Raw genomic sequence first — 14,568 nt, 5'->3', positions numbered from 1 at the left:
GCTAAACACCAGCATGTTAGTATTGTCATTGTGAGCATGTTCCCATGCTAATGTTAGCATTTAACTCAAAGTTGTGCCTGAGTACAGCCTAACAGAGATACTAGCATGACTGTAGACACTAGGTCTTGTTTAAAGATAAATTACCTATGATTAAGTGTCTTGATAGATGTCTGAAAAGAGTGGTAGGATGGTGTCAAAGATTATTTGCACAGGAGGTGTACAAGTGTGTGTTCTCTGACCTGTGAACAGAGTTTTGAGCCAGAGTGAGGAGGTACAGAAGGACCTCGTCCTGGGCCAAAATCTTAGCACCATCCCTCCATTGGAGTTCACCACTGGAGCTCAACACATACAGCACCTGAAGGACCTGAGAGGAGGACGGAGGCGCAGAGAAAAAGAGAATGTCAAAGGAATAACAGATACAATATAAAAGACTGATATAGTCACACCTGTACATCTCCATCTCTTTCTCTCTCTCTCTCTCTCACACACACACACAAACTCAGGGCTACTGGTGGGGGAACTTACTCAGGGCCATCCATCAACACAGCTTTGGTGTCCTCTCTGCAGTACGGCTGGCAAGTTGCCCTGAGGGTATTTTTACCACGCCAGTCAGATCCTCCCTACGCACACCCTAACCACGGGTACACAGCTGCCTTGCTCTCTCTCTCTCTCTCTCTCACAAACACACACACAACACACAATTATATGCATATATATTAATGCAGATGAGGACATGGATGCACACGTGTGATTGAAGGCATATTCAAGTTTCCATTTTTCTCCCTCTGTTCATCAGCTGGTAACATGGTCCTTGTCCTGTGTTTACTCGAAGCATCATTCAGCTTAACCTCCTAAACTCGATTTTCTCTGTCCGTAACCCCTCGCTGCTCCCCCCCTCCACTCCATCCTTCCCATGGTGTTTTCTTTGCCCGGTCACTCCTCCAGAGAGGGAGGGATCTGACTGAGTCAGAGGAGGAAAAGGCTTATTTTCCACCGCGTGAGACCCCCGTTAAAAACACACATCCAGCCGAGAACACATGTTGACATTCCTCCTGCATATCTCAATGATTATTATTTCTTTCAAGGCCCCAACCTGTTATTAGAGCTTTAAAATAAAGCTTGCTTTACAGGATCTGTGTAGGTGGAGAGCAGGGCGAGCGGGTGTATGCAATGTCTGTGTGTAAACATCTGTGTGTATGTGTAAGTGACTGTGAGCAGTAAAAAGACAAGGTAGCAAGGTAGAGCTCCTTAGCTAATATGTCTGTTGTATTGACTTACTCTGTATGGTATGTATGGTACTTGTTTCTTAAATGTAATGATGAGTAATCTTGGATTGTGTAATATCCAAGGTACATGTTTCTAGTAATTGTACAGTTAACTCTCATGTTGTATTTTATTTTTTATGTAGCAGTTTTGGAATATTTTTCCTCACACAAATTTTAACACTACCGAAACACAATAGTATCTAATGTAATAAGAAGGGTTATATTGGCCTAATAAGATCTACCTTGTAAATATATTTTTTACTATTTTATTAAAAAGTTTTCACAAAAAAATAAATCAAGTAAATCAAAAACAAATAAATTTTTTTAACAAATTTTTGTGTAATTAATGGGATTCATTGTATTTTGAATCCAATCTTGTTTTGTAAAGGGCATAAAGTTGATTATACTTATTTCTAAGTTAAGGATGCAATAGTTTTAGTATACACTGAACCAAACACTACACAAATGTACTTTATTTTTGGCAAAACATCAAATGTTTCGGTCATGTCTGCACATTTTCAGTGGAGACAGTAATGGTTTGGTAGTGACCACAATATTTTGTTTGCCACGGCTGAATATGACTGTCAACAAATGAATGGTTATAAAAATAATTAATAAATCATAAATGCTGCACATACGCAGCCAGCACATATAGCAGACACACATCTGACTGTAGATATCTGAAAAGAACACATAACAGTACTTGGATTTCAAATTACACCTCATTCAAGCACTATTTGATAGTTTGGGTGTTAAGGAGAGTGCAAGTGAGAAGAGCTATGCACACACATTGATTTTTCTACCTATAAAAAAGAAAAATCTTAAAATGTTCTGTTCAGTTCTAAACTGTTCCAGGATCCCTTTCAGTTATATTTTATTTTTTTTAAGTATTCTTGGTACTTAACTGGGTCATCCCTCAACCTTTGTCTTTATTCTCTCAAGTCTCTCTGCTCCAGTTTTTCCATTTTGTTTAGGCATGTTTGTGTTTTATGCCTTTCTCCCTGTATAAATTAACCATAGAAATTAACAGTACTGACACATTTTAAGGAGTCAATAATACTAATTAGAAAGCAGTTTCCAAAACAGTGCTAGTCTGAGGCTGACTACACCTGCTCAAAACCTTTTTTTAAATTACAGTGACAATGTCGTCTAATTGCAGATTGTCTTTCCTGTGTATTTTTTATTCACCGCTGACTGTACTAGCTGCAATAACGTAACATACTGACTTAAAGGTGCAGTACACAATTGTAATCTAATAGACCAATCTGGAGTGGACGTAACAATCACGTCTTTGCAGCTGCAAGCGCATTGTGGTGCCAGAAAAAAAAAAAGGAAACAAGTGGAGGGAAACAGGTAAATCCCTGGAATAGGGAAAAAAAAAAGTCCTGCTGTGCTATTGGATGTCGGAAAAGGAATGCAAAAAAAGATGGCCTTAATTTTTACAGAATACCATCGTCAGAGATGGCCTGTGAAGCTAAACGCAGACGTTTATGGTTGCAAGCCATTAAACGGACAGACTGGACTGATGAAATCTCCACTGTTTATCACACATAAAGGCAAAATCAACGGTGTTGTTAGTAACAATAAATTAGTAACAGCAGCAGCAACAAAGCTGGCATTCTCAGTAGGCTAATTTCATAATCGTACACACCATTGACCAACGTTAGCAACATTAGCGTGTAAGCAGAAGTGTTACGTAAACAAAACAAGTTGCTCATAGCTAGTTTAGCTATAACATCACTCAGTATTTATACAAGCATTTAATGACTGAATGGGGCATACTGTAATATTACATCTGTGATACGACATTTACTCTATACCATGACTGAGCACAAACTTAGCTAAGCCTAGGGATCACATAATATCATTGGCATTACAACATATTGAGTGAGGATGTCTTACAGTGGAGGCATCAATGTATCCAGAAATTCTAGACTTTTTTACCTCCTTGTTCACTTATTCACATATTTAACCTGTCTTCTACTGGCAAACCATTAAAATAATTGGAGAAAGAGCCCGGTTGATACATATTCCTATGTTGTAAATTGACACCTGACACGGACAACTGTCACTTTCTTCCACCAGTTTGGCTCTGCCCACACACACATTATAACTGTTTACAAACACAAAAAAAAGGTCTATACACTTTTTGTCAAATTCAGCAAATATCTCCTCATGGTCCAGCGCACCGTGTGTGCACTCAAAAACACTATGGTGTTCCTAGACAGTCCTGGATCTGTAAGTGGGAAGCAAAGTGGTTTGGACCGAACTATAGACTATTCCAGCCAATCAACACGTTGCTTCAGGAGCACGGGAGGGAGGGGTGTAATTTAATTGGCTTTTGAGCTCAAATCAACAATCTTTTGATAAAATCGCGGACTGCAACTTTAAGTGTTACATTTCAGCTGGTATTCAAACTACATCACATTACAGAATTTTACAAGACATGGAGTTTATACTGAAATACTTTTGATTTGCATAACTGTGCTAGAATTTTGTTTATTTCCCCCAAATAAAGGATTAAGTGTTACTACCAAAACAATCATGGCACAACCAAAACTTCACCACTTTTGGTCAGGACTGTTTCGGTCGTGACAATTTTAGATAATTTTGAGCCTATCTCAAAGATGCTAGTCAGCACATGATTAACTAGCATTGTTCTGAACAGCTGTACACACATAAAACTACATTTTCTGCAATAACACCCAAAACCATTTGCTTAATTGCAGAAAATAGGTGTTTGGTAGTGACGTTCCTTAAAGATACACACTGATTTTCAGACTTATGAACATATTTACTTCAAAATGATGGGACCTATCTACTCACCCTGCCGCCATGAGAGAGAAGGACATGGCATACCTACCAATCAAAAATGTAGGGGTGTGGCTAAAATCAGTCTCAGCCCATGTACTGAAACTTACATAATTTCGGTAGTGACATGAAAATACGCTACATCATTCCTTCCATAGCTTCAGGGTCATGATTTAAAAAAAAAAAAAAAAAAAAAAAAAAAATTTAAAACATTGCTTTCAAAACAAATCAAATCAGTTTGGCTCATTTTTCCATTGTTGTTTTTTCTTAAAAATAATTGAAAAATGAGCAAAAATGATTTCAGTATCATTTTCATAGGCTGAAATTTATGGGACAGCCATCTCCCAAATCAAGTACTCTATAAATGATGAATTTATATATATTTAACTTACTGCTACATATTATTTGGGGTTTCAATAGATAACATAAGTATCTTAGTAAAAATCTAAGATTCTCATACTTAAATGCTTTTTAAATTTGTTTTTTGACAGCAGTTTGCACCGATTCAGTAGAATGGTCCATATATTTATATGTAAATAATACAACAGCAAACAAAAGCTATTTAGACATGAATCATGAGTAGTTCTCATTCTACTATTTAGAGAATTTCAAAGATGTAATCATCATTTTTTTATATCAGCAATTGATTGTGAAACTGTAATGTAAAAAGGGATGCTCAATAATGTGATATCAGGTCATTGTTGTGCTTTCAGTTTTTTCCGCTGCTGCCAAGTGGCCAATAAAATCCATTGATGCAGCTTTAAGCAAGCTGCAAATACTTTACCTCCAGAGAGTTAGCCTATAGTTAGAATTTCTGAAAATAGCACACAGTGGACACACTGCACTGTTGCTGTCCGTTTTACATACTGTTAGAGACCAGTCATTTGGAAATGTTCTAATGCACCAACAAGTAGTGTCCAATATCTGCAGCTGCCCCTTACACTGTTTATGGGAGGCTGTGGTGGATATATAGTGTTTTTTTCAGACATTTGTCAGATATTTTTCAGATATTTCACAAAGTTCATTGGCTCTTTTCAACTCCAATGAGGATGAATCAATCATTGGAACAGTAATGCCAAGCTAGTCTCATTATTCATTTGGCCACTGTATTTCTCTCTTTATTGCATAACTGAACAATTTCCAATGATTTTATCTTTCTATTTTGTATTGTAGTAGCATTTAGGGAATTCTATCAGTTAAAATCCCAGCTAGTGCCTATGTTTTTCACCATTCACCCATCTGTCTGTCTGCCAGGTATTTGACTGCTAGCTCCAACGCAGCTGGTCCGACCATCTCTGCTGCTTATGACTTTTAAAACCTGCTTTAATGAGCTCCTGTCTTGCAACACACTCAACTGCCTAAATACTCAAATATACACAGTCACAGGAAAACATGCCAACTCAGGCGTAGACGCGTACAGACTTTCATAGCTGTGACATGCAAATAAACAGTGATGCCCACCCTGCATGAACAGACACACACAAATGTTAACCAATACAAAGGTTACACTAACACTCATTCTTTCTGTCTTTTTAGCCTTAACAGCCTCAAGGTGTTGCTGCTTTTCACTGGTATTTGCTGGCATCTTGGGTCAAAGCATATCTCATGTCCACAGAAGAGATTTTGAACTGATTTTAAGTGCAAGGCTTCCAGGTGAAATTTCACTACATGACTTCCATTTAAATGTCAAAAAACTCATAATGAATCCAAACCCGAAATTGCCTAAGGAGTGCGTAGATATCGAGAGACATCACCTGCTCCTCAAGACGTTGGTCCATAGGCTCATTAACAATATCAACATGCAATCTGTATTTCTTTCAGTAAAAAGAGATTCAGCAGAACATATACTCAAAACTTTAAAGAAACAGAAATAAACAAGATTAGGTACATCAAACATAGTATATAGGGCTGGACTGCCCCTTATCTTTTTACTTTCTCTGCTCACATATACAGTATTTTAATACAGACGAATACCCAATAAAGCTGTTCTTATTTACAAGTTTTTTCTGTTTTTCTTGTCAGACAACGAAGCAAGTAGGAATTACTGACTGAAACGAAACATGGCCCATTAAGATTACTTGTTAACCAGCAGTCACTTCCAAGCCATTTCCAAGCTGCTGCTCTGCTCTGATAAAAATCCAGATTTTATAACTGTGACATAGTCTGACAAAATCACTGTATACATAAGTTAAAGACAATGGCTGTGTTGTGATTTCATCTGTATTTACTTGTACAATGATCACTCAGAGAGAAAGTTAGAAGCTCATTCACGTCTGTGTCCGCTGCCATGCGGTCAGTTGAATGAGACACATAGAGAGGTGCGCCTGTGGAGGGAAAGCCTGACCTCGTGGCCGCAGGTCAATACTGGAGATTCTCTTCTAGTGAGAGTAGCTAAGGTTTGTCCAAGAAGTCACTACATTTGTCACTTCGTGCTTTTATGAAGAAAACTCGCAAAAGGGCTGTGAAAAGTTGACAAAGCCGCTGTGTTGGCAACATTACCTGTAAACACCAGCCACTGGTCAATTATAGAAGAACCCACAGATTGATGTTTGATATTAAATGATTGTCACCATTTAATAATAAACATCAATCTTGATAAGATGGATAAGAGCATGTATATCTGTGAAAATAAATGTTAAATATCATACCATCATATCAACTCAAAAAATGCAATAAATAGTCACATATGGTGTTGAAAATGGCTTTTTGCATTCACATTTTCTTCTCAATGTTTGAAAAAATTAGAAAAAGGTTTATTATTTCAGGGCCAATCAGGCTACCATCTTTCTTGTCAGTGTCCTATGTGAGTCATATGATATATGTTTTGAATAAGGACTGAAGATGACAGGTTAGTTTCCTTCAGACTTTGGAAGTATCATCATGAGCAGAATAGCAGACAAACAGTATGTCCTTGGCCTACTGCTGCTCCTGCTCCTGCTCCTCTCCCCTCCCAGAATGCTTCAGTGGAGTCCAGGGTAAGCTATGGCAACTGGCCCATTGGGCTGGCATTTCCTTGGCGGAGGGGAGGCTCCACTTAACAGGGCCGACACTTTAAACTTTAACTGCTGGCCTGTAAAGCTGTGCCTTGCAAACGGGCTCAGAAAAAAAAATTTAAAAAGTCTGCAGGAGCATGGAAAAACATATAGTCCCAGCAGTGGTGACTCGAGTCAGCTCTGGAGGAGTGTTAATGACAGGAGCAACAGAGCAGGACAGAGCAGGTCTGCTGGCTGCCTGTCCTCGCTTTATGAACAAACTGAAATACAACCTTCTGTCCCCAAACAGGAAATAGGTCGCATTTTCCCCTCCAAAACTTGTTAGAGTGGAAGCCTACAAAACCTCTTATGAGTGTGCTTGAGTGAGAGAGAGAGTAAGAGAGTCAGCTAGCTGCCAGTGTGCCTGGTGTGTCCCCTGCAGCTGATTAGCCTCTCATGAAAGCCTCCACGAGATGGATTTGGTAATTTAATCAATTTACATCAAATGTCAATGTGGTTAAGTGAAAATGTGCTGAACAAGAAAAACATATATTTTATTAAGTGTTCCTCTTTGTGTGATGACAGGACTCTGACATAATGGCCTTTCACATTCTCACACACATGGATAAACAGGAGATTATGCACACACACTTACACCTATAAAACAACCAGACACATATACAGGCTCTCAAACAAACACACAACAAACAAATGCACCTCTCATAATGTTTTTGTGTGTGTGTGTGGTCCCACCTGGGCCAGACACTGGGGGTGTGTCTCGTGAAGAGCCAGCCTGGTCAGGTTAGACAGGGTGGTCTCATCCAGCCACTGGTGTCTCCTCTTCTTTTCCTCCTCCTCCACCTGCAGTGTCCTCAGGATCCCCGCCAGAGCCAGCTCCCTCACTTCGTACTGCGGACACAGCAGCAGACACTGCAGGAGCTGGGTTGTCAAGTGAGGGCCCCTCCAGAGCTCAGGGATCTCCACGCTGGCACTGAGGGCCACCCGAGCCAGGCTGAGCAGGTACTGGTTGCTGCCAGGCCCAAGGGTGGTAGAGGGAGGGCTGGAGATGACCAGGTCTGAGGCCATCAGGACAGACAGAGCCTTCTGACGGAGCTCGCTTAGTTCTGAATCTGAAAAACACATGATTTTCTTTTTAGTTGACAATGTAGAATATGATATTTTTAGTACAACTGATTATTGCAACTGTTTGATGCTAGTATGGGATTGTTACACAAACACAAACTTTGGCAGTTATTAAATATTTGAGGATTTAAGCCCTTAGCCTTTTAGTACCTAGTGTCTATGGTTTACCTAGTGTCCACTTTTTCAAAACAAAAGTTTGAAACAAACTTAAAGAAGGTGCATGAAAAATGTGCTCCTGCTATAAAAATCTCATCTACATCAAGAATATTTTAAAGAGAAACTTTTTAGACACTGCTATACATTAATATTGGCTATGTTATATTAACATTCTCCTGACAATATACTGCATGTCTTGAAATCTTTGCTTTATGTTGATACTCTCATTTGCCTTCATGTGATAACAGTTCTACATGTTGTAAGTTTCCATGTTGCAAACACTTCCAACACGGTTAATATCTGAATTGAATGCCATCACATTAATGTAAGGCTACAGCAGTACAAGGATATACAGAGATAATGTGCATTTTGGCCTACTGTCTAGGAAAACTGTAATAAATCTGTCATTTAATTAGCAAAAAATCAACTAAAATGAACGGAGCCAATGTTCTTTCATTGTGTTGTTGAGGATCAGTTAGATCAGATCAGTCTATAAACATTTTTTTCTTTCATTCACCCCAGCTGGTTACAAAATGACCAGCAAAACACTTTATAAACAAAAGTATGTGCAATAATAATATCTACTATCTTGTCTCTTAATTTTTCTTGGATGCTGTCAGATTGTATATAATAGGCAGCAGAATTCTATATTTTATCTAGAAAATAAAGACAATGAGAAAAATAGTGAATCTAAAATGTTGATAACATGAGTAAGAAGCAGAGTGGAGCGTCCCTCACACTCATTAACATTAATCAAACACTACAGATAAATAGTTATTCAACTGCAAAATAAGTTTTAAAATCCATCACTGATACAGCCTGTTAAGAGAGCTGAGAACATTCTTCTTTCATTGGATCTTTATTTTCAACTCACCGCTGTTCTCTAGCAATGTCATAGCTACCTCTGATGCAACAGGTGCCAAATATAGTTCGAACAGTACAGCTCTATCCACAATGGTTCTGTCACATTTGAATGAAGCCATTATGGAACATTTAGTGTTTGTAACAGAGAACTATATTTGAATGCCAAAAAGCTATTACTGTGACCGATAGATGAGGATAGCAATGTTACACATTCCATGTCTGAAAAGGGTTTAAACTACATTGTTTTACTATTTTCCTCTAAAGGTATCCTCTTAATGCTGAATTACCACAGTTTCCAGTGAAGCTGGGTAAAGTTTCATCTTATCTTGACTTTATTATAGCTAGCCATGTACTGTATATTCAAAATAATAAGGATGTTTGTTTATTGAGCTACTCCTAGTGGTTCAATTTCTTCAAATGTATCCAGTCCAACCTTTCTACAAGCTAAAAACACACATACATGTACACGTACATGATCATGATCCTTTGTGAAGCGAACAGATGTAGACAACAGACCAGAGTGAAGAGGCCAGTGCCCTCTGTTCGTTTCTATTTTGACTTTTATAGGAAAGGCTGCGGCGGTGTCTGTTTGGAAATGCCGATGGTTTTGCCAACCCAGCCACCTGTGAACCTACACCCTTGGGGAGTGATAGACACACAAATAAACACACACGCAAACGCATACACGCACTTCCTCTGAAATATAAGTATAATCCAGAGGCAAGGCAACTATAGAGTAACCTAATGCCATTCTAAAGCTGTGCTCCTCCCTACAGTATTGCTCCAAGAGTCCACACAGACCCTGCTTTGACAGCCAACTCAATTAGTTCAACACACACACACACACACACACACACACACACACACACACACACACACACACACACACACACACACACACACACACACACACACACACACACACACACACACACACACACACACACACACACACACACACACACACACACACACACACACAAAAAGCTTATGAAACCCAGTGCAACTCAATCTGGCCCTGCAGCGCCACTGAAAACGTTGCCTGACAAAAGAGCGGGAAATGCTGCATTCCTCCAGAGATGGGCTGGGTTACCGTGGAGATGGGCCAGGTTACTATGGAACCCGATCCTCAAAGGGGGGTCCTGAGCCAAATAAGCATAGCCTAATGGTTATAATAGGGGGTAGGGGAACAGTAATGACACCAATGATGAAGGGAGGAGAGAGAGAAGGATGACTGAAGGAGAATGGGAGCGTGTCAAAGAGAAAACGGCTGTCTGTCGTAGTGGAAAAGAGGGAAACAAGTTGTCTCTATGTGGGAGTGTGTATGTCAAACGACTGTAGAAACAGCATGCTACCATTAGCTAGTCACAGACTGATGCATTTAACTGTAATTCTATTTTCCTGATTCATACCTGACTTTTACAAAGATACAAATCACTACACACACAGACACTACAAACACAGTAAGGGGTAGCACATCAAGAAGCAAAGAGGCCCAAAAAATACTTTCAACTGATTCCAAATGCACGCATTAGAGAAAGAAAAAGAAAGACAGAGAGAATGGAACAAGACTAGGTCAAAACATATCCTATCCTATACCTAACCTAAGTATATGGCTGGACTGCCCTTTATCTGTTTGCTTCGCTTCTACTGTCTGTTCTCACATATACAGTAATTTAATACAGCTAAACTCCCAAAAAAAGCTGTTCTCATTGACATTCTTTTGTGTTTCTGTTGTCAGACAACGGTAGAAATATGATACAGTGACTGAAACTCAGTTCAATTCAATTCAATTTTATTTATATAGCGCCAAATCGTAACAGGGGTTATCTCAGGCTACTTTTCATATAGAGCAGGTCTAGACTGTACTATTTATAGTTATATTTACAGAGACCCAACATTCCCCCATGAGCAAGCACTTGGTGACAACGGCCAGGAAATACTCCCTTTTAACAGGTAGAAACCTTGAACGGAACCCTGCTCATGGTAGGTGACTGTCCGCCTCGACCGGTTGAGTTGAGAAAGAAAGAGAGCGAGAGAGAGGGAGAGAGAGAGGGGCAGGTGGGAGTAAAGAGAACATAGTATAGTACAGGAACCACATAAAGATCTATAATAATAATTAGACTAATTATAAAACTAATAATTACAATAATAGAGTGAATAATAATACTGATAAAACTAAATATAATTATAATAATGATAATCATAATAATTGAAGCAGTGGGTGTTGAGCAGGATCATGAGAGCAGTAGGTGGTTTGCAGTCACAGATCCAGACTCTGTAGCACCAGGGGCAGAACTACCTGCAAAAAATGACAGGAGAAGAGAGGAGAGAGGAGAGAAACCACAAGACTACAGGAGAGAGAAGTCAAGTTAGTAACGAGTGCTGATGGGATATGAGTGCGTACAAATGGAGAGGGAGAGGAGGAAAGAGGAGCTCAGTGCATCATGGAAGGTCCCCCAGCAGACTAGGGCTATAGCAGCATAACTACGGGGTGGTTCAAGCCAAGCCTGAGCCAGGCCTAACTATAAGCTTTATCAAAAAGGAAGGTTTTAAGCCTACTCTTAAATGAGGTGAGGGTGTCCTTCCGGACCCAAACTGGAAGATGGTTCCACAGTAGAGGAGGCCTGATAAGTGAAGGCTCTGCCTCCTATTCTACTTTTGGAGACTCTAGGAGCCACAAGTAAGCCGACATTCTGGGAGTGCAGTGTTTTACTAGGGTAATAGGGTACTATGACCTCTGTAAGAAATGATGGTGCCTGACCATTAAGGGTTTTGTAGGTGAGGAGGATTTTAAATTCTATTCTGGATTTTACAGGGACCCAATGCAGAGAATCTAACACAGGAGAAATATGACCTCTTTTCTTAGTTCCTCTCAGCACTCGTGCTACAGTATTCTGGAACAGCTGGAAAGTATTTAAAGATTTGTTGGGGCAGCATGATAATAAGGAGTTGCAATAATCCAGCCTAGAAGTAACAAAAACATGGACTTGTTTTTCTGCATCTTTTTAAGACAGGATGTGCGTGCTTTTTACAATGTTACGTAGGTGAAAAAATGCAGTCCTTGAAATTTTTTTTATGTGGGAGTTAAAAGGACATATCCTGATCAAGGAGAACTCCGAGATTCCTAACAGTGGTGCTGGAGGCCAGGGCAATGACATCTAGAGTAACTATATCATTAGATAATATGTTTTTGAAGTGTTGGGGGCCAAGAACAATTACTTCAGTTTTGTCTGAGCTTACCAGCAGGAAGTTGCTGGTCATCCAGGTCTTTATGTCCTTAAGGCATGCTTGAAGTTTAGCTAACTGATTGGTTTCATTGGGCTTCACTGACAAGTACAACTGGGTATCATCTGCATAACAATGGAAGTTTATGGAGTGTTTCCTAATAATATTGCCTATAGGAGGCATATAAAAGGGGAATAGAACTGGTCCAAGCACAGAACCTTTTAGAAGTCCGTGACAAACATTTGAGTATATGGAGGATTTATCGTTAACGTGCATAAACTTAAATCAATCTGATAAATAGGACTTAAACCAGCTTAGAGCGGTTCCTTTAATGCTAATAAAATGTTCGTCTCTGTAATATGATATGATGGTCAATGGTATCAAATGCAGCACTAAGCTCTATCAAAACAAGTACAGAGACAAGTCCTCTGTCCGATGCAATTAGAGGGTCATTTGTAACTTTCACCAGTGCTATCTCTGTGCTAAGATGCACTTTAAATCCTGACTGAAAATCCTCAAATAAACTATTATTATGTAAAAACTCAAACAACTGCTTGGCAACAGCTTTCTCAAGGATCTTAGAGAGAAAGGGAAGGTTACATATGGGTCTATTGTTGGCTAAAACATCTGGATCAAGAGTAGGATTTTTAAGAAAAGGTTTAATTACAGCTGTTTTTAAGGACTGCAGTACATAGCCTGTTAATAAAGAAAGATTGATCATATCTAGTAAAGAGGTGCTAACTAAGGGTAAAATGTCCTTAAGTAGCCTAGTTGGTTAGATGGGGTCTAATAGAAAGGTTGATGATCTAGATGAAGACATTGTGTAAGTTAGTTGGCGAAGGTTGATGGGAGAAAAACTGTCTATGTATATATCAGGTTTTACAGCTGTTTCTAAGGTTCCTGTGTTTGAAGATAAATTGGTGCAGGTTGAGGGCAGGACGTGGTGAATTTTGTCTCTCATAGTTAGAATTTTATCATTAAAGAAGCTCATGAAATCGTCACTACTGAGAGCTATAGGAATACATGGATCAATGGAGCTATGACTCAGCCTGGCCACAGTGCTGAAAAGAAACCTAAGGTTGTTTTTTATTTTCCTCTATTAAAGATGAGTAATAGGCTGCTCTGGCATTACAGAGGGCCTTCCTATATGTTTTAAAACTATCATGCCAGGCTAAGAGGGATTGTTTCAGTTTGGTAAAACTCCATATCCTCTTAAGTTTTCGCAAAGTATGCTTTAATATGCGGGTTTGGGAGTTAAACCATGGAGCTAACCTCCTTTGTTTTATTATCTTCTTTTTTAGAGGAGCAGTAGATTTGGGTGTGATTCTCATTGAGCCTTCTGCACTATCAACAAGACGATAATTTTGTTTATAGGAGTCCTCTGTTATATTGTGATATGGCATTAATTAAGTGCTGATCGAATAACTTCCTTAAATTTAGCTACAGCACTATCAGATGGACAGCTAGCAAAGAAATTTTTGTCTAATGGTATGTAGTCCAGTAATAGGAATTAAAAAGTTACCAAACAATGGTCTGATAAAAGAGGATTCTGTGGAAAGACTATTAAATGTTCAATTTCGATGCCATAAGTCAGAACGAGGTCGAGGGTGTGGTTAAAACAGTAAGTGGGTTTATTTACACTCTGAGCGAAGCCAATTGATAATTGGTTAATCTCTAATAATGATATAAACCAATGCTAAGGCTATCAATATCAACCTCAAGATGAATACCAAAATCACCTACTATAATTACTTTATCTCTACTAAGGACTAAACCTGATAAACACTAGTAAAATTCAGATAAAAATTCAGTATGAACCAGGATAAGGGTACACTATAACAAATAGAACAGGCTTCAAAGTTTTTCATGATGGATGTGTAAGACTAAGAACCAGGCTTTCGAATGAGTTTCAATTGAATTTAGGTTTAGAGTTGATTATTAGGCTTGAGTTTAAAATGGCTGCAACTCTACCACCTCGGCTGGTGCTTAGAAGAATGTGAGTATGAATATGACTGGGGGGAGTGGATTAATTTAGGCTAACATGTTCATCATGACACAACCAGGTTTAATTGAGACTAAATATATTAATATGATGATTTGATATTAGATGGTTCACTATTGGACCTTTG

At 39.0% G+C, this 14,568-nt stretch overlaps 1 protein-coding gene across 2 annotated transcripts in view; it reads right to left on the bottom strand.

Annotated features, from left to right (window-relative positions):
• Nucleotides 1–14,568, bottom strand: part of thada (THADA armadillo repeat containing) — a 115,382-nt gene that overhangs the window by 23,869 nt on the left and 76,945 nt on the right. For both annotated transcript variants that reach the window (XM_040139033.1, XM_040139034.1), the window contains exons 32-33: nt 7,802–8,178; nt 240–364 (exon numbers count right to left, since the gene is read on the bottom strand). In XM_040139033.1, coding sequence (XP_039994967.1) covers nt 240–364; nt 7,802–8,178 — 502 coding nt within the window. The remainder of the gene's footprint in view (nt 1–239; nt 365–7,801; nt 8,179–14,568) is intronic.

The sequence above is a fragment of the Xiphias gladius genome, chromosome 11 (genome assembly GCF_016859285.1).
Source record: "Xiphias gladius isolate SHS-SW01 ecotype Sanya breed wild chromosome 11, ASM1685928v1, whole genome shotgun sequence".
Taxonomy (NCBI): Eukaryota; Metazoa; Chordata; class Actinopteri; order Istiophoriformes; family Xiphiidae; genus Xiphias; species Xiphias gladius.
The sequence above is the reverse complement of the archived record's forward strand: the minus strand, read 5'-3'. Positions and strand labels throughout refer to the sequence as shown.